Here is a 27,335-nt window from a genome sequence, read left to right as displayed (position 1 = left end):
CCCTCCTCAGGCTCTTTCTCACCTCTCCCTCCTCCTCCTCCTCCCTCTCTCCACCCCCCTGCCTTCTCTTTCTCCTCCTGTCCAGCTCTCATTGTATCACTGTCCCTTTAATACCATCTTAAGTCTGAAGGGAATTTCCTCCCATAGGATGTTAGCCAGAGGAGCCCATAGCAGAGTACTAGCTCCATAACCTCTTTTTGTTCATGCTTAGTCCTTTTAAAAATCTGTCACTCCAGGTTCCTCTGTCCCTCCCAAAGACCCAGGGCTACGGCTGCTAATTTTTAGGGGAGGAATATGACCGCTGAGGCTTGTTCTCCCCTTTCCTCCTCGTTACCCATTGAGCTTTGCTTGACTCCATTTATTCTGTTTTCAATTCCTCTGCCAACGTTTTTGAGTCACCTGCGATGCTTTGCATTTTCGTCAGTGGTCCCTTTGTTTCTTCTCTTGCCTTCCCCCCACACCCCTCCATTAGAGTCTGCTTTCCATTTCTTTAATATGTTCATTATTTAATTTATTTTATCTTTTGGCATTTCTTCTCTCTCCTTTGTTGCAGATTCAGCTAGCAATTCTGCATTAGTTTTGTCCCTTGGGTTTTTAATATTGCAGAATTTCTTTACTGAGGCGGATTATTCCTTATCCATCAGTTGAGCTCCACACCACAACCCATCCCCCCAGCCTCCACTTTTTTGCTTCCATGGGGGGCGGAGATTCTTCCCACTTTAATATTTGAAAAAAAGACAAATCATGGGGGCAGCTAGGTGGCGCAGTGGATAGAGCACCGGCCCTGGAGTCAGGAGTACCTGAGTTCAAATCAGGCCTCAGACACTTAACACTTACTAGCTGTGTGACCCTGGGTAAGTCACTTAACCCCAATTGCCTCACTTAAAAAAAAAAAAAGACAAATCATAATAGGACCACAGACTTAGAACTGGGAAAGACCATCTAGTCTAACTACTTTATCAAACAGATGAAGAAACTGAGTCCCAGAAAAATTAAGTGACTTGTTCACAGTCATGTGACTAGTAAGATGATTTGGGGTTTCTGATGATCTCCTTTCCCGCCATGGACAGTGGACATGGATGTAGACAGAAGAAGCACATCCTGCCTCTGATAGAGTTCATGTGACCTAATGTATATCACAATCTCTGGGCCTCAGTTTCCTCGTGGAGGTTTGTGACACTTGAATGCAAAATCTGGCACTTTTCCTGCTGAGTTTGGAGTCAGGAAGACCCGAGTTCGAATCCCATCTTAGACACTTATAAACTGTGTGACTGTGGGAAAGTTCCTTTACCTCTTAACCTTCATTTCTTTCCGCACTTTGAAAATGAAGATAATAAGGGGAGCTCCCTTACAGAGCTCTTGCAAGGATCAAATGATATGTATCAAGGGCTTCACAAACCTCCAAGCACTATGTAAATTCTAGTTATTATTAAATACCAGATAGAGGGTGTTTCAAGCTGTGATTACAACAAAGGTGAAGGTCTGGCCTGTCCTCGCTGCTGGGTAGAATCAGGGGCAAGCTGCTGTGGTGACAATGCTTGCTGGATGCTTAAGGCCCCTCCCGTTGCAGATAGGATTGCTTCCCTGGCAATCAGTTGTCTCTGGGCACCTCTGCAGGTGCCCCTCTGCCTGCCCTCCATCCCAGCTCTGGGACAACTTATAGAAGCAGTGGGGGTCCTCCAGGTGTGACATCCCTAATCCTTTCCACCCCAGTTCAGGGTGAGAGGAGAGAGACCTGGAGGATGCTGGTGCTCTTAGGAGAGGCCATAAGAGCTCTGGTCCTCTTCCTGATATCTCTTTTTAAGGTTTTCTGCCCTCTTCCTGCTCTAGTCCAGGGAAAGCATGTCAGCTGAAGTTCAGATGTCTCTCCAGTCCGTGACCTTGAAGAGACAGCTGTAGCAACTGTGGCGTCTCAAGGCTGTGTCTCTCTCCCTTCTTTTTCTCACACCTGGGCCATAACACTGGTGAGGGGGAGAAAGTCTAGGAAGTAGCTAGGAAGTAGACTGCCCCTCAGCCTTCCATTCTGAGGTTGGCTCAGCTTCCTCCCCACTCCTCACATTAGATTTTTTTTTTTTGGTGAGGGGGTTGTTGGTTTTTTTTTTCCCCTGGCAGGGCAATGAGGGTTAAGTGACTTGTCCAGGGTCACACAGCTAGTGTCAAGTGTCTGAGGTCAGATTTGAACTCAGGTCCTCCTGAATCCAGGGCCGGTGCTTTGTCCACTGCGCCATCTAGCTGCCCCCCCCTTTTTTTTTTAGTGAGGCAACTGGGGTTAAGTGACTTGCCCAGGGTCACACAGCTAGTAAATGTTAAGTGTCTGAGGCCGGATTTGAACTCAGGACCTCCTGAATCCAGGGCCAGTGCTCTATCCACCGCACCATCTAGCTGCCCCGTAGCTGCCCCCTTTTTAAATTTATTTTTTATTTTTTTATGGAGCAATGAGGGTTGTGACTTGCCCAGGGTCACACAGCTAATGTCAAGTGTCTGAGGCCGGATTTGAACTCAGGTCCTCCTGAATCCAGGGCTGGTGCTTTATCTACTGTGCCACCTAGTTGTCCCCTCCCCACTCCTTATCTCTCATCCTGGTAGCATAGGCCAAGGGTGGTCACTTCTGGGCCATCTCCACACCAGCACTTCTATTTCTTCCCCACAGAAAAATGGAACTTTGTCCCTTTAACCACTGTGGGCTCCAATCGGTCAATTTGGATCTTATATTGTGAAGATCCAGGTCTCCACATGACTTTGAGGTCATTTCCATGCCATGCTGAGGAGCCTTTACCTCTCTATTCCTCCTCAGTTCCTCTTTATCTTTTTTCTTCTCCTATTAAAATAGAAATCTCTTTAAGGTCAGAGATTAACATGCTTGGTTATATTTGTATCATCAGCTACAATCTGGGGGAGCCCCTGGGTCAGAGGTGCTAAATATGGCCTGCTCTTCTTCCTTATTTCCTCTTTGGGGTAGCATGGGGCAGTGATAACTGATTAGCTTCTCTGGCCCTTGCCTTCTTAGTCCTGGGGAACATATGTCATTGTCTAAGGCAGTGGCTCTAGCCGTGGCAGGAAGTGGGAAACTTAGGTGGCTATTTTGTCTATAGCACCAACTAGGTCTCTTCTAATTAAAAAAAAAATTAAAAGAATTTGCATGCTTTCTAGCGGAGGAGCTGTAGTCTCTGGTACTAGGCGAGGCTGGGACTGGTGGATTTTTCAAATTTAGGAGTTTTGAGCTGCAGTAGAGTTAACGTCAATCAGGTGTCTACATGAAGTCTGGCAGCAATATGGTGAGCCCTTGGGAGCCAAAGCCACCAGACTACTTAAGGAGGAGCGAACCAGCCCAGGTCAGACACAGAGCTAGTAAAAGCTTCCATGTTGGGGCAGCTAGGTGGCGCAGTGAGTGGATAGAGCATCAGCCCTAGAGTCAGGAGTACTAGAGTTCAAATCCGGCCTCAGACACTTAACACTTACTAGCTGTGTGACCCTGGGCAAGTCACTTAACCCCAACTGCCTCACTAAAAAAAAAAAGAAAAGAAAAGAAAAGAAAGCTTCCATGTTGATCGGTACTGGGATTGGGCCAGTGTGAACTTTTGCACATCCAGCCTGGAGGGAAAGAGACAATTTGGGGTGGGCGTGGGGAGAATTTTCTTCTTCCTTTGCTTTTCTTTTTCTTAGCAGTATTTCCATGGCCTTTGTTGGGGGAAAAAGGGGAACAGGAGTCCTCTTCCATGATGAACCCCAATAATGATCACTGCTTCCCTTTCTGAATGTTCACAAACTGTACCTCTAACAGTACATTCTAGAATTTTGCCAGGGATGGAAGTTCAGTTCATTAGCCTATAGTCTGAACAACCAACACCTTCCCGAAAACTAGGGCTATCTTCCAACTCTTCTCTTGTGCTCTAGGATTTTTCAAAGATCATGTGTGACAGCTCAGCTCATCACCTAGTCAAGTTCTTTGGGTCCCCTGAAATGTAATTCATCTGAGCCTTTATGACTTGAACTCATTAAGCTTGGTACTCCCTCAACAACTCTTTACTCATCTTGAACTTCATTTCCATTAGTCACTTTTGTTCTGTATTTCCCAGTGTGAAGATCATTTCTCCTTGCTAGACAAAAGAGAAATTAAAAAAAAAGAAATTTGCTTCTATCATCTCTCATCATCATTTCATATGCTTCAATGAGTCCTATTTTGATCCTTGATCTTTTTTTGTCTCTAATAGACCTAAAATTATTTTTTGCATTCCTTAAAATTCCTCACTAGTCTCAGCCTTTTCTGAACTTTTGCTCTCATATCTCTAATTTTATAGACTTCTGACATTTCTTTGCATTATTTTTCCATTGCCTGTCCTTGTTTCTACCTTCTATGTACATCTTTTAAAAGTCTAGTGGTGTTGGGGCAGCTAGGGGGTGTAGTGAATAGAGCACTGGCCCTGGAGTCAGGAGGAGCTGAGTTCAAATCCGGCCTCAGACACTTGACATGGACTAGCTGTGTGACCCTGGGCAAGTCACTTAACCCCAATTGCCTCACCCCCCCCCAAAAAAAAAGTCTAGCAGTGTCTATGTGCATCCATCCTTGGTTATCTCTACTGGTCTCTTTAGATGATGCTTCTTTTTCTTCCTTACCAGAATCATTTGTATTTGTGATAGCAGAATGTTTTTGTAAGAGTCACATGTCTGTCTTAAGCTAATTTATTCTGTAGAATATTAACTAGCATTTATACAGTTATCCCTTCCGCATTGTGGGAGTTAGGGGAGCAGCACCTCTGCAATTTGGAAAATTCATGTATACTTTTTGGCCTTTCCTTTGTATCAGAAAAGTCTTTCAGCTTTGTGTATTTCCTTCTCTTTTTTCTTCATATGACATAATACTATACATATGTTTTAACTCTGAACAGTTCATATAAATTATCTTTTTGGGGCAGCTAGGTGGCACAGTGGATAAAACACCGGCCCTGGATTCAGGAGGACATGAGTTCAAATCCGACCTTAGACACTCGACACTTACTAGCTGTGTGACCCTGGGCAAGTCACTTAACCCTCAGTGTCCTGCAAAAATAAAATAAAATAGGGATGGTATAAATTATCTTTTAATGGTTCTCTATAGTCATCACCTTTGTCATTTCTAACAGCACTGTAATATGCAATTACATTCATGGACCACAATTTGTTTGACCCAATTGATGAGCACCTACTTTGTTTCTATATCTTTAATACAACAAAAAGTGTCACTTTAAATATTTTAGTATATATGGAGATATCTAGGGGGTAATGTGGGTTAGAGTGCTGGATAGTCAAGCTGACCCGAGTTCAAATCTCACCTCAGACACTTACTAGCTTTATGACCAAAGGCAAGTCACCTAACCTCTGTATGCCTCACTTTCCTCATCTGTAAAATAATAGCAAAGACCTCATGAGGTCACTGTGAGGATCATATGTAATAACACATGTACAGTGTTTTACAAACCTTAAAGCACTATAAAAATGCTATTATTGTTTTTGTTGTAGTTGTTATTTTTATATAGGATCTTTCTTATCAATTTCACCCTTGGGGCACATGCCTAATAAGGGTATCTCTGGGTCAAAAGGAACAGACATTTTAGTTATTCTATTTGCAAAATTCCAAAATGGTTGTACTGATTTACAGCTAGAAATATATCTTCTTTTTTTTGCGGGGCAATGAGGGTTAAGTGACTTGCCCAAGGTCACACAGCAAGTAAGTATAAAGTGTCTGAGGCCATATTTGAACTCAGGCCCTCCTGAATCCGGGGCTGGTGCTTTGTCCACTGCATCACCTACCTGCCCCCAGGAGTATGTCTTCTTGATACTGCCTAACATATAACAATCAACATATGCTGGGATACTACCAATGATGGGCAACTCACTAACCCTAAAGGTAGCTTATTCCATTTTTTGCACAGTTAGAACTTTAGGGAGTTTTCCCTGGATTAAGCTGAGATATATGGCTCTCTTGAACTTCTGCTTGTCTGTCCCCAAAGGAATTCTGACACAATGAAACAAGGATGGGCTCTGTTAGAGTAAAAGGGGCAAGAGACTATATGTCAAACAGAATGGGAATGATCAGTGCTTACTTCTGTGATAAGAGGGTGGTGTTTTATATACTGAGAGGGTCCTTAGAATCTGGCATTCCATCTTACAGATGAGAAAACTGTAGCCCTCAAGAGGGGAACTAATTTGCTCCAGGTCAAATGGTAGTAACAGAGACAGGATTCACACTTAGGCTTTTTGACCTCCAAACCAGAGTTCTTCCACTGTATCCCTCAGTATCTCACCACTTCTCCAGTACGCTACTTCAGCTGAAGAATAAAGATTGTCCTCTAGCCTTTATTTTAACTCTGTGTATCTTTCTGTTTCAAATGTGTCTCTTGTAAACAACATGTTGGATTCTGGTTTCTAATATAGTCTGCTACCCTCTTCCATTTTGTGGATGAATTCATCCTATTCACATTCACAGTTATAATTCCTACTATTTATTTCCCTCCATTATACTCTCTTATTTTTATTTTTCTCCTTTTTGCCATACCCTCTCCTCAAAGGTCTGTTTTGCTTTTAGACCATTGTTTCCCTTAAACTGCCCTTCTTATCCCTCCTCCTATTTTCTCTTATCACTTGTTCCTCCAACTTCCTTATTGGATAAGATGAATTTTTATACAAGTGTATGTATATATGTATATATATATATGTATGCATATTTGTGCATATTTATTTCTTTTCTCCTTGAACTAGTTCAGATGAGAGTGATGTTCAAGCGTTGCCTGCTAACCCCACAATTTTCTCCTCCATTGTATGAACTCTTCTTTGTGTCAATTTTCCCCATTCTTCCTCCCCCAGTGCATCCCTTTCTCACCTTTCCATTTTTCTTTTGAGATAATCACAACATAATAGGCAAACTCATACCCTTTGTCTAAGTGGACTTCTAACTCCTGTAATGATGACACAGTTCTTAGACATTGTGTTATATATGCTATGTTTTGCGTGTTATATCTTCCCATATAGGAATGTAAACAGTTTAATCTTATTTAGTTCCTTATTTCACTCATTTACCTTGTTATGTGTCTCTTGATTCTTATATTTGAATGTCAAAATTTCTATTTAGCTCTGGTCTTTTCATCAAGAATGCTTTAACATCCTCTATTTCATCACATCCATTTCTCCCACCCTCCCTCCAGTAGCATTATACTCAGTTTTACAGGGTTGTAATCTTAGTTCATTTGCCTCCTGGACTATCATTTTTCAAGCCTTCTATTTCTTTATTGTGGTAGCTCTTAAGTCCTGTGTGATTCTGACTGTGGTTTCATGATATCTAAATTATTTCTATTTTCTTGCAGTATTTTTTCTTGACCTGGGAGCTTTGGATTTTGGCTATAATCTTCCTGGGAGTTTTTATTTGGGGATTTCTTTTGGGAAATGATCAGTACATTCCCTCCATTTCTACTTTGTCCTGTTTTTAAGGTATCTGGGCAGTTTTTGTTTATAAAATTTCTTGAAACATGATGTCTAGGATCCTAGACATGTCTTTCAGATAGACCAATACTTTTTTATTTTTTATGGGACAATGAGGGTTAAGTGACTTGCCCAGGGTCACACAGCTAGTAAGTGTTAAGTGTCTGAGGCCGGATTTGAACTCAGGTCCTCCTGACTCCAGGGCCGGTGCTCTATCCACTGCGCCACCTAGCTGCCCCAGGCCAATTTTTTAAAAGGAGTTATTTTCTTCAGTGCCTCTTTTACTAAACTGTTAATTCCCTTCTTATAATTTTCTTGCATAGCTCTTATTCATTTTCTCATTTTTCCTTTACTCCTATTTGATCAAATTTTTTGGTGGCTTTTAAAAAAAATCTTTCTTTAGCTTTTAGGAATTCTTGTTGGGCTTGTATCCAATCTGTAGAGATTTAAAAGTCATTATCTTCTCAGTTTTTGTTTTGAACCTCCCTGTTGCCATAGTAGATTTTTATGGTCAGATTCTTTTTCTGTTGTTTGCTAATTTTCCCAGCCTATTTCTTGACATTGAACATTGTTAGAGTTCAGCCTGCTCCCCTCTGGGGAGAGGGGAACATCTGGTCTGATCTGTCTTTGTGTCCTGCTACTGCCTCTGAGTTTTCAACACTTCCAACATAGTGTGACCAGGGAGAAAACTGATCTTTGTCTTCCTGGTCTGTGCTTGTCTTTATACAGATAGTGTCCCTGCTCCCTCATGACTGTGATTGCTCCTCTGCCCTGGAACTGTGATCCAGAATTTGGTAACAGGCAGTAGCTGCCAAAAGGCATTTGTTCCTGCTCCCAGTCCTAATATAAGGGTCCCCTGAGATCTCTTTCTACCCAGGTCTTCAAGCCCCTATCATCCCTGAGCACTGGGCTACTCCTCATTGCTCTGGCCACCAGTGCAACCTGGAAGCAGCTAGGTGGTGCAGTGGATAGAGAACTGGCTCTGAAGTTGGATCTGAGTTCATATCTCACCTCAGATACTGACTAGCTGTGTGACCCTGGGCAAGTCACTTAACCCCAATTGCCTTAAACATTCACTTCCATGTCAACATCTTGATTCCATCTTCCCCACTCCCTATCGAGACTTAACAACTCACATGTGTAGGGTCCTTTAAAGTTTGCCAAATGCCTTCTTTAAAGTGACCTTGTGAGGTGGATGATGCAAATACTATTATCACTCTATATGATACATGGGTAAATTGAAGGTCTGGGCCTTTAAAGGACTTGGTCAAGAGCACATAGCTATTATGTGTCTGAGATATGATTCAAATTCAGGTCTCTTGATTCTAAAGTCTATGCTCTATTCAATATTTTACTCCACTGTTCTCTCAAAATCCAAGGGGCTGAAGCCAGAGGAGGGAGCTATTTTGGTAGATTTCAAGGTATGGAGAACTAGATAAAGGAGTGAGATGGGAGGCAGAGGGTATATTATAATGACCCCCCCCACACACACACATTCTGATAAATTTGTACACAGGCAAAGTCCATTGTGGAGAACCACCACCTTTTATGTGATGGCCATCCTCTCAGAGATCAACCCATTGTCTTCTCCCTGCCTCTGGGAGCCCTTCTTCTATGTGCTGGTTAATAGCAAAAGAAGGATGCTTTAAGGGGTCGAAGAGTTGCCCGCTGTCAGTCACAGTTTCAGCACAAAGAGGCAACACATCTTATGTGAATGCAGAGAAGACCCTCACAGACCATACCAACCTAAGACACCTCCAGACAAACCAGAGGCTCAGTTAGCAGTAGATCCCCTTGGCGCAGTTTTTTCCCCATTAAGATAATGGGGTGATACATATAGAGTTGGAAGGGACCTTGGAAGTCATCTAGTCTAGCCCCATCACTGTAGATGAGGACACTAAAGGATCATAGATCTAGAACTGAAGGTGCCTTTGTGACCACGTAGGTACACATCCTCCAGAGGAGTTACCTTGTTCAAGCTCATACAGCTACTGAGCAGCAAAGCTAGGGAGAGAAGATGAACCATTGGACAATCTCAAATCGGTTCCCTTGACAGCACCTTGGGTGATCTCTCTCTACATGGAAGAAGCAAGGGGGCTTGCTTCCAGGAGTTATGGTGAGTGAAGTGCCTCGGAGAGGTTGTAGACATTCTGGAACCAGTTCCAGTTGGCTCACCATGTGTCAACAAGGAAGTCCTTCGACTGGCTGGGGAGTCCATCCAAAAGACCTGTTGGCTCCATCCCCTTCCCCAGTGACTCCTTTGCTGGTGCAATGATACAGTCCTGTAAGGGGAAAAGTGGGTGCTTTCTTCCCAGTGAGGGAAATCGCTCTGTGAAAGAGCCTCAGTCCTTGGCCTCGTTTGTCCTTTCCACTATTAGGTGAAGGGGTTTGGAGCCTCTGACCTTGTATGAAAGGTGAAGGAAGTGCTTTGGCCTTCCAACATTCAGGAATCTGAGTCCCACAGCCAGTAACTCCAATCATTGCCCTTGGTGGTCTTCAGGACTACAGTTCAGAAGTAGTTGAGACAAGGACTCATTTGGCTGTGAACCTGTCTTTGGATGGGAACAACTACCTAAGAGATGGGCTAAGTTTAGCCTATCCCCCCCCCCCCAAAGACCAAGGTAGAGTAGGAGAGTATGCTCCTCAGACACTGGGGGGAAAATGTATGTTTGTTCTTGCTTTCTCTGTTAAATAAAATATATTCTGGGGCAGCTAGGTGGCACAGTGGATAGAGCACTGGCCCTGGAGTCAGGAGGATCTGAGTTCAAATCCGGCCTCAGACACTTGACACTTACTAGCTGTGTGACTCTGGGCAAGTCACTTAACCCCAGTTGCCTCACCAAAAAATAAATAAATAAATAAATAAAATACATTCTATTGACCATTTACCACCAATTATTTATTTTTTTTTCCGGGGCAACTGGGGTTAAGTGACTTGCCCAGAGTCACACAGCTAGTAAGTGTCAAGTGTCTGAGGCCGGATTTGAACTCAGGTACTCCTGAATCCAGGCTGGTGCTTTATCCTACCAATTAATTTTTACAAAGGGCAGGGACCAGGTTTTCCCTTTCTTTGTATCTCCAGTACCTAGCACATTTATTATTCAGTTATTTTGAGGTATGTCTGACTCTCTGTGACCCCATTTGGGGTTTTCTTGGCAAAGATACTGCAGTGGTTGGTCATTTCCTTCTCCAGGTCATTTTCCAGATGAGGAAACTGAGGCAAACAGGGTGAAGTGACTTGCCCGGGGTCACACAGCTAGAGTCTGAGAACTTATTTCAACTCAGGAAGATGAATCTTTCTAACACAAGAGGCTGGCACTTTACTCACTGCACCACCTAGCTGCACGTAGTAACCACTTAATACATTCTTGTTGCCTGACTTGACCTTTGATGCCGTCGATCACCTCCTCTTGGATTCTCTCTCTTCTTTGGGTGTTTTTTGATGTTATTGCTCTTTTGGTTCTCCCTTTGCCCAGGTGTCTGACCACTCCTCAGTCTGTCTCCTTTGCTAAATCCCTGTCCTTATCTTGTTCCCTCCCTGAGAGTGTTCCCCAGGGTTCCATCCTGGGCCTTCCTCTTCTCTCTCCATCCTCTCACTTGGTGACCTCATCAGCCCTGGTCAATTTAACTATCAACTCAAGGCCGATGATTTCCAGATCTAACTATTGAGGTCTCTCTCCTGAGCTCCAGTCCCACAAGACCAACCTCCTACTGGATGTGTCAGACTCATCATGTCTAAAACAGAACTCATCATTAATTTTTAATTAAACTCTCCCCTATGGTGAGGTTCTCTAATACTCTGGAAGGCATCATGGTCCTTCCGTGCACTTTGGCTTGTAACCTTGGTGCCATGCTGGATGCCTCACTCCCAGGCACCCATACATGCCACCAGTGGTTAAATCAGCATGGCTTACATTCATTCCTTTCTACCTCCATAACCACTATCGTGGATCAGGCTCTCAGGATCTCTGACCTTGACTACTCCAAAAACCTTCTAAGTGGTCTCCTTGGTTTCCCCAGTCTTTCTCTAATCCAAACTCCAAACAACTTCCAAAGTGATGTTCCTAAGGTACCATTTCTCTCTATTGCCCCTAGACAGGGAAGCAGCACAGTGGATAGAGCCTGTGCTTAGTTAGCATCAGGAAGACTTCGTTCAAATGCTACATCAGACAGATACTCGCTAGCCGTGAGACCTTGGGCAAGTCACTTAACTTCTCAGGCTCCATTTTCTTATCTGTAAAATGGAGATGATAATAGCACCTACCTGTTGTGAGGATAAAACGAACTATTGGTAAAGTCCTTAGCATAGTGCCTGACACACAGCAGGTACTTACTTGTTAACTACTTTTAAGGTTTGCATAGTGTTATATCTGTAGATATCTGCATCTCACTGGATCCTCACAACTCCATGTGGTAAAAAAAATTTTTTTGGCATGGACTTCTCATTTTTATTAAGAAATTCCTTCTACCAATGCAGATGGGCACTGGCTCTACAATGGAAAAATCTTAAATTCCTGGTGCACCGAGAGGTTATGACTTGCCCAAGGTCACACCAAAAATACTCGTTGGAGGCAAAACTTGAATTTTGGCCTTTTGGGTCTGAGCCTTGCCACCTCTCATGGGGTAAATACAAATTGTTATCCCTAGTCCACAATGGTGAACCAGAGACATTAGTGAATTACCTATGGTTACAGAGCCAGTTTATCTACTGGAGATCGGATTTGAACCCATACTTCTCCTTACTCCAAATCCAGCACTTCATACTACACAAGTACTTTTCAAAAGGAATGGGGGGGGGGCAGCTAGGTGGCGAAGTGGATAGAGCACCGGTCCTGGAGTCAGGAGTACCTGAGTTCAAATTCAGCCTCAGACACTTAACACTTACTAGCTGTGTGACCCTGGGCAAGTCACTTAACCCCAATTGCCTCACTAAAAAAAAAAAAAATACACAGGGATCTGACTGTTCTTCAGGTGCTTGTTTCGGGGTGAGTAGAATTATTCTGAAAGTGGTTGGATTCCCGTGAGGGAAATGGAGGGGTGAAAGTGTGGAGGATAGAGTGAAGGGCTGGAAGGGCAGACCAGTTCCAAGAAGGAGGCATCTAGACTACCCTGGGCAGCTTTGTGCCTCTCACCTGCAGTTGTGGCTCCCTATTAAGTGCTGATCTGTTCCCTTTAGTCTCAGATCAGTAACAGCTTTGAGTAGCTACCTATGAAAATGTAGGCCCTAGGCTGCTGTAGAAACAGCCGGGTACTGGGCACACTTGTGAGAATGGGGGAGGTGACGTTTTAGATTAGTCCAACTTTCTCATTCTACAGAAGAGGAAACAGGCTCCTAAAGAGGAAATTACTTGCCCAAAGTCACGCAGCCGAGGGGTGGAGGGAGGTAGAGAACCTTGGTCTCCTGACTCCCAAACCTACCATTCCACTGTTGCCGGGCCAAAGGAGTGCTATTAGGGGGCAGCTGTTTGGTGCGGTGGATAGAACACTGAGCCCAGAGTTTGGAAGACATCAAATCCAGCCTCATACTTCCTAGCTGTGTGACCCTAGGTGAGTCACCTTACTGCTGCCTCAGTCTCCTCAGCTTTGAAATGGGGATCATAATAGCATCTACCTCTCCAGGTGGTGAGGATCAGATGAGATGGAAAATGCTTGGCACAGTGCCTGGCACATAGTTGATGCTTAATAAATGCTGACTGACTATACCCAAATCAGCTTTGAAGTTCTGTTCCTGGATCCTGGGGCCTGGGCAAGTGAGGAAGGTAGTGGTAGACATTTAGGGCCACCCAGATATTTGCAAGTTGTGTGTTTTCTGGGAGGGAGAGGGCAGGGAACACTCCTCTCCAGCAGGTGTCCAGTGCTCCTTCTCCCAGGACAAGATCTAAGGGATTGGAAAGGGAGGTTTTGCCCCCTAGTAAGTGGAACGGGAAGATGAAGGGTTGGAAACCCTTTTCTTGACTAACACTCACAAACCTCTGAATGATCTCCCTGACACACTTGCAACCCTTCAACACAGTGTCAGAATCATGAAATCAATCTCCAGGCTCACCTTCACATATTCTGGTCTCACCCAAGCAGTTGGAGAAATGAGGGAGCCAAGCTATTTACCCCCTTTAGCAAAGGGGGATCTTAAGTCAAGCTAGGGAAGTGCTATCATCTTCCACTAGGTTCCCATTACTATCCCTTCTTTTCCAGGAGAGTAGCCCCACCTTCTCCACAGAACCACGGGCCTGTCCTAGGCCCAGTGCCCTTCTTTCCCTTCCCTGGACAGACATTAAGAAAGGGACCTGTCCCTTGGGATCCCATTTCAACATCCATCTCTCAGTGAAATTACCAGCCCTTGTTTGCCCTAAGGACAAGTGCTCAAGCCAGAATCAGAACAGGCTGCCCCTTCTCGTTATGGGCAGTCTGGCTGCCAGGCCCTCGTGGGTCTGGTAAGGGGTGTGTTGGTCAGGGGTGATCTGGGCTGTTTTCTTCACCACAGCACTGGCTGTGGTGAAGCCCCAAGAGCACTCTGCACCTGGGCAGGCCCGGGCGTGACATTTTCCCCTTTAATTGTGCCCTAGTTCTTAGCATTCCAATATGTAGAGACAAAAACCATTACAAACAAAAGTGGGTCTAAGCCTAAATTACCTGGATGCTAATTTTCTTTTATACTGACGCTTTTCTGAGGTCTTATAGTAACATGGAAGTGCCCCTGGTTGTCAGAGGCTGTGATGCCAAAGTGTGAGCTGGAAAGTTTTGGAGTACAGGCCTGGCCATATTTTTCATCCCGTGAGGCTCACTGCCAGAGGACTGACCACAATGTCAGAGATGAACATTTTCAGTTCACATGCAGTGACTTTTTCAGCCACAGCAAATCACAAAGACTGACAGAATCATGGGTTCCCAAAGTATCCAAGCAGACCACAAACATTTCTTGGGCTCTTCTCCTTATTTCTTAAACCCTGCTCATTTGCCAAATACCCAGGAGGGGTTGGAGGCCAGTGGCTTGACACCCCTTGGCCTTTCCTCATTCACACTGCTGGACACCATTTATTTTTAGCATCTTCATCCTCTAAGGATGATCTTCTCCCCACTTTGGCAACCTCTCCCCAGGCTTTAAGCACCTTGTGAGGGCAGTGGTCCACACTCCTGATGTTCTCAGACTTGGCCCATAAGAACCTGCTAGCCTAGAGTTCATATCCACCCTTTGTTGGGCTCCCCTAGGAAACTAAACGGTGCCATGTACGCACATCTTAGCAGGGACTCCTCAGAGACAATGCCTTGATGCAAAGGAGAGATGGTGAGAATTTCAGGCAAGAAGAGGGGAAGAAAGGGGCCGGCCCCTTGTCCTCTGCCTCAGGTAATTATAGTGACTGCTCTTCTCAAGTGTTTTACACACACTGTACCAACGAGGAAGGGCACAGGTGGCAGTCTGCCCAAAGGGCGTTGTCTAGTTGTGAATGGAGCGAGGACTCCTGAGTCCAAGTCCAACTTCTCCTTCCCTCCCCACTCCCCCTAACTGGAATCTCCAAGAGGGAGAGGAGTGGCGCTTTACAGGCCTGCCCTAAGAGCTCAGGCTCCTTCCCCTGTCTAATGCTGCCCGTGGTTTGCTCTTCCCACTTTTCTTGCCCTTCTGTGTTATTTGATGCTGAGGCACAGGGGCCACCACCTCTCCTGCCAAGTGCTCAGGGTTTGAACTCGCCACTGTTACACAGGTAGCCACACCTCTGCCATTCAAGACTGAGGGTAGGAACCCACGGGGGAGTAAGGGGACAGCAAAGGCAGGTTTTAGAGATTTATTTAATTAAAAAAAAAAAAAGGTCTCTAAAAAGTCCTTCATTTCCCATTTCCACCCTGTCTAGAGGGTGAGGAATAGCTCAAGTGAAGGAGGTACCCACTTTGTTCAGGGAAAAGCTCCAGTCTCCCCCAACCCCTTCCTAGTCTGCCTGAGGCTGGGCAAGTCAGAGGCCGGGGGAGCTCTTTTCCCTTCCCACCCTACCTTCTTGAGAGGCCCAAACGGATGCTGGGAAGTTTTAGAGGCAAAGGGGTGTAGGCAGAGGAGGTGAGAAGGTGGCCTTTTTCAGGCCGATTGTGACACAGGGGCTGTGCGATCCCTCTCAACAGTCCCTGGGTCCTCGAGGCCTCGGTCGTTGGGGGCGGTGTAAATGGAGGAGGCCGTGACCTTCACTCTGGCCTCCTTAATGCTGCCCGTGGGAAAGCAGGGCCCTTGGGAGCAATTCGCAGCATGTGATGACGGCCTCACGAGTCCAGAAAGAAGCATCCCCAGGCCCCCCTTACAGATGCTCTCGGCCTCGATGCTGAGGCCCCCTCATTCTCCACCTGAGGGGGAGAGGAGTCCAGGACAAAGCACTAAGAGGATGCCTAGATAAAGCCAGGAGGAGGGAGCTCAGCCCGCTGGCCAGTCCGGGCTCTCACACACAGTCACACACATAGCGTTAAGGCGTAGGGCCAGCAGGCGGAGCCAGATCTGGCCCAGCTTCTCTCTCTCCACCTGGACACAGGAGTGCCCGTGTCTGGCGATCCGTGGCTACTTCAGAACCAGGCTGAAGGGGAGAAGTTGGTGAAGAAAGAGTTACCCAGCTTAGGGAAGGATAGGGCATAGGCGGGCATAGGCGGGCAAGGGCTGCCTTGGCTTCTGTCCAGGCCTGGTGGTCATCTTTGACAGGCTGGGGAGCTCTGGCCACCTGTGCCTCTGAGGGGGGAGGATGGGGGCTAGAGCTGTGGGACTTCAGAAGAAGCTGATGCTACCAATATTTACAAGCACAATGCCCCAAACTTCTGCAGCCACCTGCCTACCTCCGTCCTCTCCTGCAGAAATGCAAGGGCCCTGCGGGTCAGCGAGGAGGCTGGAAGAGCCCCTCCTCCTCGGCATGCCCAGGAGAAGGAGCTCCTGGTCCCTTCTCTATGCCCCTTGGGAACGTTTTCTTGTGCTCTGCTCAGTTAGGGTACGAGGAGCTCCCAGGGAGAAGAGAAGGGGGCTCTTCCACGGCCAGGTCCTAAGAGTCCTTGAGCATGCTGATGCGTGCATAGATCTTCAGGGCGGGCCCCAGCTTGATGTTCATGGCACTCATCAAGTGGTCTTCCTTGAGCAATAAGAGGGCCTGCCCATCGATCTCCTGGGCACGGAACTCTTCTGCAATCTCCTGGCAGCCTGGGAAGGGAAGAGCAATCTGTCAGAAGATGGGTAGTGAGGGCACGACTGAGTGTCCCTCCTGAGCAACCAAAGATCTCTAGGTAAATGGCATCAGAGACAAAGAAGGTGGCAGAGCAGAAGAGCTCATAGTGAGGGCAATGTTCTCCCTGGGCAGTAACATGTCTCAGAATGCCCCTTCTTCCCTCCTACAGAAACAAAAGCACCTGAGAGCCAGGAAGAGGGGGGGCAGGCCCTTCCTAACACCCAACTGTGAGCCACCTTCATTCCAGGGAGAAGGGATCTTCTGGAGCTCCTACCTGGCAAAGAACGGATGAACTCATAGACATCTTCCACATTCCATTTGGTGGGTTCACTGGGCAAAAAGCGGTGCCCAACACCCACCAGGTCCCGCATGTGCATGTCCGGGAGCTCCAGGTCCCGCTGGCCCTGGCGCCGTCGTGAGGTGGAGGAGCTGGCTGAGATGGGTGACAGGGGCTCCTCATAGCTGGAGTTATCTGAGCAGCGACTCGAGTCTTCCTGGCTGTGGGTCAGCTGCAGTGCGGCTGTGACTGAGAGAGGCACGGCCCCTGCAGGCTAGGGAAACAAACACAGAGCCTGAGCTTTAGGGCAGGGCAAGGTCCCTCCTAGGCAGCATCTATGGGGCTGGGGCTGGGGCTGGGTGGAGGGAGGGAAGAATAGGGACTTAGTGCCCAACCGCCCTGGGAAAGGGGTGATGGCCAGGGAAAAAGGGAAAAGTCAAGATCACAGGACTCTCTCAGCATCTTCCAGGAATTCCCAACCCTTCTATAACCAAAAAGGTGCTTCCATGGACAACCTGTCTCTGCATGGGGGAAAAGAGGGAAATCTAAGTGGTTAAGGGGATGTCCCTGGAGGTTGGCATGGTAAGACTCAAAGGAGACTGGGAGGCAAGGGACAAGGGAAAGCTGCCTCCTGAAAGGCTCCAGGCCATGCCAGGAGCACAATGAGTGGTCCTTCAATCCAATCCTCTAATCATACAGTGGAGGGAGGAAGTGAGCTGCCCATGACCATAGGTAGTAAAGCATGAGAGCTAGGCCCTAAATGCAGGTCCTTAGACTCCACGCTCAGTGTGCTCCCCCTGGGCCACACCGCCTCCACCATGCACTAATCATGCCCAGCCTTGGTTTGCATTTGCCTCTGTTAGCTGAGCTCTCCCCAGGATGGACTCAAATCTGAGGTTCCTGGCTGCCAGGAAGCCCTGAGCATGGCACCCAGCACAAAGGACACAGTGCAGCTTTTGCACCAACAACACCTACAAGTACCAGAGAGGCGGCCCAGAGCGTGGCTTTTCAGGGAAAAATAAACAGGAAAGGGGCTGGGCCACCTGGGTGCCCTCTCACCTGCTTCTTGGCATCCTTGGGCAATGCTGGAAGGCTTGCCTTGCTGGCCCGTCGGCGGTTATGGGGGGTAGCCCCTGGTTTTTGCAGCTTGCTACGATCAGAGTGGAAGAGTCCCACGCGCTTGGTACAGCCCACGTTGTACCTGCCCAAGCCCAGGGAGAAAAGGGTTAAGGCTTCTAGGTGACTGAACAGACAGACACCAACCACCCATTAGCTCTCAACTGGAGAACATTCTGAAGGGCGGTAACAGTATGGATACCACGACTTCAGCTGGGTCTTTGTTAGGCAGAGCCAGGGCACCTGGACACAGCTTGAGATGGCCCCACTCTCCCCAAGGAGTCAGATAACAGTAGGGACCTCGTTCAGAGATCCTTTGTAGTCACTGGTCACATTGACCCTCAATCCAGGAACCAGAGGCTTCCTCCTTGGGTATCCCTTTGCCTCTGCCAGTGGCAGGGGGCAGGCAGTTCCCTGCAGCCATCATCAAGCTGGTGTGTGATTCCACACGGGGAGCAGCTGGGGAGAATGGCTGGGGCTTTAGGGAAAGCTTCCAACACAAGCTTATGCCAGGGCTCTGGCTCGGGCCTCAGGGAGGGTATGCAAAGATGCTCATTGGCTCTTCCCTGTCCTCTTGTGCCTGCGGCCCCCAAATTCTAGTTTTCACTGGAGGCAGCTGAGCGCTCTCCAGTGTGCACTCAGTACAGACACCAAAGACAGAAAACGTCTCTGGTAGATGGGATGGCCAAAAAGCCCTGTGGGGCATCAGGAACCTGATCAGATTAAGAGCAGAAGCCAAGGAGGCCTCAGGCCAGGAGAAGGAGGAAACTGGGGAGGGGAGGGCAGGGCAGCAGGGCTGAAGCCACTCACCTCTTGGCACACGCCATAGAACAGAAGCGTTTGGAACGTTTGAACTTGTAGGCAAAGTCCACCCGGCCACAAAGCTCACACTTGAGTTTGAGGGGAGTCCCCTCCTCTTTGGATTCTGAAAGGCACAATAAATTCTTAGTCTGAGAGGACTCCAGTCACCTTCCTGTCTAGCAGGTCCTTACTCCATGCTCTTCAGAATCCCTGTAGCCCCCGCCAGACCCAGCAGCAGCCCCACCACGTCACTACAGGCAATCCCAAGGACTTGGGCTAGTCCAGTTTTTGGTTGGGGAGGGTGGGGCAGCATTGGTTGGCACTACCCAGGGGGATCTGAAGATCCCCTCCAAGGATTCACTCCCTTGGTTGCTCTTTTTCAACTGTTATGGGTCCAAGTGTCAAACAGAAGCTGGAAAGGGCAGTTCCCTTCTTCTTGTCAACAGAAAACCACCATCTTCCTAGTTACCCAGGCTCAGAACGTGGGTGTCATTCTTTACTCCTCTCTCTTCCACCTCCACCCCCATCCAAGCTGTTGCAAAGCCCGGTGTCAGTTCTACCTTTGCCACATCTCTCCAATACACCCCCTACTCTCCTGCCACGGCCACTCCTCTGATGCAGGCCCTAGCTGCTGGTGGAGGGAGGGAGGGTCTGCCAGCCTCGGGCCTCTCCCCACTCTAGCCCATCCTCCAGCCACCCACCAAAGTGATGTTCCCCCAGAGCAGGTCCTCCTCCTTTCATCTCCCACCCCTGCTCGCCTTCGAAAGCAGACCACTGGAGTTATCCGAGAAGGGAGCGGCCTGCCTCACAGCATTCTAATACAGGCCCCCAACAACTGAGTACACCCAACAATTTATGAGGGAAAAGCAGGCGGCTCGAGGGACAAATGGCCAGGGCTGAAATTGGAAAAGAACTGTAGGACTCTGTGACTGAAAGCTCACAAGGCTGATACATACAGGCTCTTCCATTTGGCATCATGAAAAACTAGTCTAGGCCTTCTTGAGCCACTGCTGCCCACCCAAGGGTCAAGATGCAGTGCACAGCAGAAGTCGAGCATGCCCAAAGCCTGGGATACTCACCTTGCATATAGGGCTCCTCCATTTCTGAATCCGTGGTGGTGGTGTTCTCTTGCTGTGGGAGTTTCTCAGGCAAAAGCCCTTGTGCATACTTCTTCTTAAGGTTCCCCACCAGCAGGGACGAACGTCCCACCTACAGGATAAGGAGACAGGGGGCCTGGGGGATTAGGAGAGCTCACAGTTCAAGGGCTTATCATGGTTTCTACCCTCATCAAGGTAACATGCGGGAAGTGTTCTGGTGCAGAGCACCCCCAGTAGCAAGTCTCAGTGGGTGCTAAGTTAGCATCATCCTTTAACTCACAAAGCAGAACAGCAAACAGGGAAGGCTGGCTTTAAATGGGAACAAATGACTGGCCTGAGACGCTAAGAACAGGCCAACTCTTAGAAGTGTCCAAAGAACACAAGTTCCTCTTCTTTTCCTTTGAACTAATCAGCGCACGACTGTGGCTGAGAAGCGATAAGAGAAATAAGCTGGGGCAATCAGCGGAGGCTCAGAGGTGCCCTCTGGATGATTACTCTTTCCCCAGCCCGAGGGCTCCTGGTCTCCTGCTCCCAAAGGCCAGGGAGAAAGGGGAAGAAAATGGAAAACCAGTCACAGATCCACGTGACAACCTGAGAGTTACTAGGATGCTAGCCCACATTCTTCATTTCAACTAATCTTCCTTTGCTGTGTAGAATCTGGCTTCAAAACGTCACCATACAAATGGTCAAATCACATTGCACTGAGATGAAGGGAGTGAATGGTGGGTTAAACAATGCTCTCTGGTGCTACTCTTAGAATCAGGCATTCTTTAGTGAGTGCAGGACGAAGGAAGGACATTCTGGAATGTCTAGTCAGGCTGGGGCCGTCTAGGGCTGGGTCACCTAGAACCACTCTATTCCTGGTCTACAAGGCCCTGAGTCTGATTCCAAAATGTGTTCTCTTTTAGCATCCTTCAGAGTGTCAGCTCCTCTGCCTCAGGATGATGTGCAGGATCCCTACAGGATGCCCTTCCAGATCTAAAGGAGAAAATGGCCCTTCAGCCTGTAAAACAAACAGGAAAAAGCATCTGTTCTGAAGTCCCTCAAACCAGCTCCTCGGTTTCCCCTGGGTTTTCTATTCAAAGAAACTACTTTTTTGGTCTTCTGTATTTTGGGGACTATGGATGGGAAAAGATACAGAAATGGAAGGGAACGTACAGTCATCTAATCCAACCCCCTCATTTTACAGATGAGAAAACGGGGCCCCAGGGAAGGTAGGTGACTTGCCCAAGGTTGAGCAGATAGTCAGTGAATGAGAAAGAATTTGAACCTATGCCCTGATTCCAAATTTAACACGCTTCCACTGGACCACGTTCTGTCCTTCACACGGCTTCTTGCTGTTACAGAGCATTTCTTTCTAACGATCCTCTCAATTTTGTTGTCTCCACTAAGGTCTTTTGAAAGCCCTTGCTTTGAAGAAGGGTCTTTCAGGGGACCCTGGTGTCCTTTCACACAACTCTTGACCTTAGCAGCTGCCCAATCACATTATAGGCTGTTCTTTCAATCTCTCACTTGTGCAGCATATTAAGAACTCCCTTCTACAAGGCTCTCTTGCTTGTCAACTAGTCACTTATGTGATTTCCCATCTGAGTTCACGTTCTCAGGTGAACAAACGTAAGCATCATGGGAATAACAGTTATGCTACTGACTCTCACACTGGTACTGGGACAGAGTTGTTCCAATCCAAAGAATATTGTGCCTTAACTTCTAGAAAGCTCCTTTCTGCAGGTCTGACCACATTGCATTAAGTCAGTGCTGCCTCTCGGACCAGAGACAGTATGAATTTCCTAGAGAATTTGCTAATTCATTTATTTATGTTCACTGCGCCAATCTGGAACTGGGTAAATACTTACTTGGTCCTGGAAAGAAATGGGCTTTTAAGACATAGTCAAAAAAGGAGGAGGAATAGTTAGCATATTCAGGACTTTGCATGGAATTGTTTTTTTAAAAAAAGATTAACACACATCCAAAGTAAACTTTTTGAAAAAGGGGAAAAGAAGTAGTCCGTACCGGGAAAGGCTCCGCCCCCTCCTGGATCACAAACCCTTCGATAACATGCGTCAGGATTTGGGGTTTCACAATGGCCTGTGGTGGTTTATTCTCACCATTCTGGGGGGCAGTGCCAGTGATGCTGGAGGCAGAGTTTCCGTTCCCTGAGGTCATGCCGGGGCTGCTGAGGTCGTTCAGTGCATAAACAATGCCCTGACCTGTCTCTGTAGCAGGGGAAATATGAAGACACAAGAAGGAGGGATCAGAACCAGAGGCCAGGGCAGAGATGCACATGGGACAAAGTTGGGTCAAAGGGAAACAATGCCAACAGAAACATGCCTGGCTTTTTCTGGGGATGAGAGGACTGGAGACTAGACTATAAAACAACCAGTATCAGCACCCTCATTCATACCTACCTAAAAGGGGGGTCAACTATGAAATCCTCCAATAGCACCTGAAAAACATCCCTATGAAGGAGCCCTGTACTCAAAACAATTTGGGTTACAAAGACATGGTCACTGTCTTTGGGGAATTTGTAATCTAGGACAGTCAACATTAACTTGTACAATTGAGTACCAAACCCATTCTGATCAACAGAGAACACTTACCCAATCTAGAGACAAAGCGACTACCCAAACCCTAACCTGGCCAAAGTTCCTGCCCAATCCACTGCTTCCCCAAGGCTCTTCCTACTATTCATCCCAATGGCTTTCATCTCTCTGCAAAATGCTACTTGCATGGCCACTCCTTTTCTATAGATTCTCACCTGTTCTTCAAGTGAACCAAAGAACAAAATCCTAGAGAGTTGGAAAGAAACTTAAGAATCATTTCATCTAGGGGTTCTTAACCTGGACTCCCAAAGGATATCTGGGGATTTCAGGGGGTCCATGAACTTGGTTGGGAAAAAAAAATCACTTATTTTCTCTAACCTTTGGTTTCCTTTGTAATTCTATGCATTTTATCTTATTCATTTAAAAATATGATTCTGATAAAGGGTCCACAGGTTTCCCCAGACTGCCCAAGGGGTCCAGGATACAACAACATTCAGGAGCTCTCATCTGGTCTGGCCAGATGAATCTCATCAGCACAACAAGCAACATCATACGTCTACACATCACTACTCCCCAAATCTTACCTCGACTCTTTTCTGGGAGCTCTCATTAAAGACAACCAACTCCACCTCCATCCCCACCCCACTTTTAATCAACAAACATTTGGGAACCATCCACTAGTCCAAGGAACAACAGATCTCAAAACAAAACAGGACAGTTTGGAGCCTACCAAAATCCTAAATTACCACTAACCCTGGCTCATTTAAATATTTCTATTCCTTTGCTGGGAACTAGCTTAGTAAATGTCAGATAACTACAATTGGGGGCATTCAGATTACTGATTAAAAACAAAACTAAATGAAATCAAATTTTAAAGGTATTGCAGGACTTTCTACAAAAGCAAAAAAAATTCTACATATAAGATATGTAACTGGAAAATAATAAAATACTTTTATTTTAAAAAAGACAATAAAGATCTAAGCTGTCATCACAGAGCAGAAATTCTTAATTTCAAATTATGCAGCCTGCCCTAATATATACATATATGTGAGTACATTATGTAGTATGTATGCATGTGTATGTATATACACACACACAGAGAAATATGAATGGTATAGAAAAGTTTAAGGCCTACTGTGACTGATTACAAGTATTCTCAATCCTTTACTGACAAAGCATTTGGATGCAATATAAGCAACCATCTCTTTTTATAATATCATTTATGACTGAAATCAGGGTTAAGGGGGAATCAGCCAAGAAAAAGGGTTTTGTTGATGGGATTTTCAAAGGTCACATTAATGTATTTACAAAAGTTACTTTGGATTCATTTAAGAATACAGAAATGGTAATAACCTAGCTTTTAAGACTAGTAATTCCCAATAAAGCACATTTTTCTTCTGATACAATTTTATAATAGAGAATTATTTAGGCATCAAAAAGATACCTCTTTCTCAACCCAGTATTTTAAGTTTCTCATGCTTAAAGCCCTATACTTTGCATATATATTTTCTGTCATTTAATTATAATAGGCTAAGGAAAAATACTACGAACACAAAATCTGGTTGCTGTTTTTTTAAGTGCTGTATTTTGGACTGTTGTCTAAATACATCCTGGCAAAAATATCTCCTAAACTAATTCATGAGTAATTTGATGAACTGGAAATGGGTCATCTCACAATGACTTCAGAAGTTTTTGCTTCAATTAATGTGACAAACAAAAAGACCAAAGTAGATAAAATTTCTAATATGCAAAAATAAATCTGAAAGAACATCAGTGACAAAAGCATTGCTTTGGGGGTATAAGGACCTGAGTTTGAATAAGCTCCACAATTTACTGCATGTGTGATCCTTGGCAAATCACTGTATCTCTCTCTCTGGACCTCAATTTTCTTATCAGCAAAATGGGGTGGGATCTAACCATTAAGGTCTATCTCAAAAGTTTCTAAGTTTGTGAAAATAAGCAACAATTTCAAAATTCAAAGTGAGTCTTCTAAAAATGAAAGCTACATCTATTTCCAAATCGAGTCTTCCTGGCTAATGATTTAAATCATTTCACCCTATTACAAATATCGATGGACATGCTCCCAACAGAACCTTACTGACCTCCCAAACATCTCATCTCCTATCTCCCTTAATATGGTTTCCTTTAACCTTGTTGTGATTCTTGTTTCTCATCTCGGATGTAAATTATTAAGTCATTCATTAAGGATATTAAAAAAATCTTAAATCCTAGTCATAATAATAATAACTAACATTTATATAGCACTTACTGTGTATCTGGCATTGTGCTAAGAACTTTACAATTATTATCTCATCTGACCATCACAACAACCTGAGGTAAGTGGTACTAAGGCTCATGGAGATTAACTGATTTGCCCAGGACCCAGACAGCTAATAAGTGTCTGAGGACTGCTTTGAACTCAGGCCTTACTGACTCCAGGCCCCAGGCTCTATCCTTTGTGTACCTAACTATCCTAGTAGAGAGTAAGTAGGTGGGAGAGTAACTCCCAATGCCACATTTTCTACTCAGCCCAACACTGGCCCAAAGTCAGGAGAACTGTGTTCTAATCTTGGTTAGTCCATTCACTAGTTGTACGGCAGTAAGGCAAATGGCTCTTAGCTGAACCCAAATCCACTCTCTACAAGAATGGGGAGTCTCTACGGTCCCTCCCAGCTTTGGTATTTGAGGATGCTCTAGGAGTCCATGGCTCACGAAGGGGCTGGGATTGTTTTTCCTTTACCCTTGGCAAAGGCAGAATTTTAAAGAGTAGAGAAGAGCAAAGGCCCCTATCTGGAGAGACTGAGGGTATGAGGTAACCTTGCTAACTTTAAAACACCACTGCAACAATCACTCTACTCTGACCCTTGGGACCTTAAACACTGCAGAGCTCAAGGGGCTATGAAAAAGTGCTTTACATACATTCTCAATGGACCCTCCCAAGCCTGTGAAGACAAATATTAGTATCTCCATTTTACAGATAAGGAACTGTTCCTTAGGCTGAAAGTTAAGTAGCTGGACTTGGTGATGGAACGAATGAGGTCAAGGTCAGATCTGAAGCTAGGTTCTAAAATACTACTACTGAGGAACACACAACACTGCCATGATATGGCCAGGGGAACATTTTGGGGGTCCTATCAAGATCTGGAGCTGCTTTTCTATGCGCTCACCCTGGAGGGCCATTCCTTACCTGTTCTAATAACAAAGGGAGTTGGACTATTTCTGGAATACCCAAATACAGCCTTGCCCTCTGACAAGCTCACATAATGTTTCCCAGGCCTCCCAACCTGCTCCAAAGACAACTTGCTGCTCTCTTACATTGGTAAGAGACATGCTGAAACTTAGACCTGCTTTACTGGCCCTCGATCTAAATAAGGAGGGAGCTAGGAATAGAGGACCGGGTGTGGAGCCTGAGGGCACGGGTTCAAATCCCTGCTCTGTCACTTAACCACTCAGGTGGTATCCTCAACTACAAAATGAAAAGGGTGGACTAGATGACCTCTAAGGTTCCTTGTACCTATAAACCGATTTTTCTGCCTCTGATCTATCTTTGGAGTCAGTGCCTCATGCCGTTTTCTTAATAAACAACGGAGTTGTGCAGGCATACCTTAGGCAGTCCCCTAAGACTCCAGAGCCCTGAATGAGGCATGTGACATGATGGGAAAGCTCAGGTATACTGACTATATTGGGTGGGTGGGTGGGGCAGTAATGGTCAGCGATCTATCCCACAGCAGGAGGGTGCAAGTGTCCTAAAACCAGATCAAGGTGCCTTAAAGGGAGATTATATAATACATGCTCTGCTCCAAATTCCACTCTAATTCTACTCTTCCTGACAACTTTTCTTCTGAGTTTTAATTTCTCCAATTTTTTTTTAAAGGAATGACTAGCTCCTGCTGGAGCATAACAAACATGTATTTGAGGTCCATAGTTACTGATGTACCTACCATGCTTTGCTTCCACCAGGGCCCGTTAGTGCCTGAACATGGCACTTGGCACTGGCTGGTGTTTGCAAAGCACTTCCCAAAGCAAGAATGACTTAGAGGCTGTTAGGTTTGGTGCCTGCCTACACTAGCATCTTTGGGCATCTGTCTACTGTGGGAACGCTGTCAGCCAGATAGATGCTTGCTACTTAAGAAATCTTTGGCCCAGTTCCTCCCCCTGCAGTGTGGGGCTGGAAGTCAGAAGTGAGCCCCCTAAAGCTAGATCCCTCCCCTTCATTGCACATGCTTAAAGAGTCATTCAATCTGTTAGAAGCCAGCAGATGTCACTGCCTCCAAGCTCCAAACTGATCACAAGGTTTATAAGCTATACAGCCTAAGGGGCTAAGACTAAGTCCCACCTCAGAACCTGTGCTGAAAGAGACATGGATGGAGTTCAGCATGAGACAGTGCAGTCTTGTAGTGCACAGAGCACCAGCCAGTGCCAAGTGCCACGTTCAGGCACTAGTGGGCCCTGGTGGAAGCCAAGCATGGTAGGTACATCAGTAACTATGGACCTCAAGTCTGTGTTTGTTATGCTCCAGCAAGAGCTCTTCTTTCCTTTTTTTTTTTTTAATTTGGAGAAATTAAAACTCGGAAGGAAAGTTGTCAGGGTTTGAATCTTGCTGCTGCAGAGATATTTAACCTGCCCAAACTCTGGGGATAGTAATATTGCCATTTCCTACCTTGTGGGGTTATTGTGAGAAAAGAGCTTTGTAAACTCTAACCCGGGGGTTATTACTATAGAATTAGAACTGATTAAGAGTGCTTCGAGATGATGACTGACAGCTGGGCCACTGATAATGCCTTCTCCTAAGTCACCTTGCAATGTGCTTCAGCACCAACATATGCATAGGGGTGCTTCTAATCGCACCATGCTGTGATTCAGTAAATTAGCT

The 27,335-nt window shown here is 46.0% G+C and overlaps 1 protein-coding gene across 6 annotated transcripts in view; it reads right to left on the bottom strand.

Annotated features, from left to right (window-relative positions):
• Positions 1-15,216: 15,216 nt before the first annotated feature.
• Positions 15,217-27,335, bottom strand: part of PHC2 (polyhomeotic homolog 2) — a 173,285-nt gene continuing 161,166 nt past the window's right edge. For all 6 annotated transcript variants that reach the window (XM_043991690.1, XM_043991693.1, XM_043991692.1 and 3 more), the window contains 6 exons: positions 21,933-22,135; positions 19,905-20,034; positions 18,835-18,949; positions 17,968-18,109; positions 16,906-17,182; positions 15,217-16,606 (listed from right to left, as the gene is read on the bottom strand). In XM_043991690.1, coding sequence (XP_043847625.1) covers positions 16,452-16,606; positions 16,906-17,182; positions 17,968-18,109; positions 18,835-18,949; positions 19,905-20,034; positions 21,933-22,135 — 1,022 coding nt within the window. In that variant the 3' untranslated portion in view covers positions 15,217-16,451. The remainder of the gene's footprint in view (positions 16,607-16,905; positions 17,183-17,967; positions 18,110-18,834; positions 18,950-19,904; positions 20,035-21,932; positions 22,136-27,335) is intronic.

Source organism: Dromiciops gliroides, chromosome 3, assembly GCF_019393635.1.
Source record: "Dromiciops gliroides isolate mDroGli1 chromosome 3, mDroGli1.pri, whole genome shotgun sequence".
Taxonomy (NCBI): domain Eukaryota; kingdom Metazoa; phylum Chordata; class Mammalia; order Microbiotheria; family Microbiotheriidae; genus Dromiciops; species Dromiciops gliroides.
Note: the sequence above shows the minus strand (reverse complement) of the source record. Positions and strands in the feature narration are given on the sequence as shown.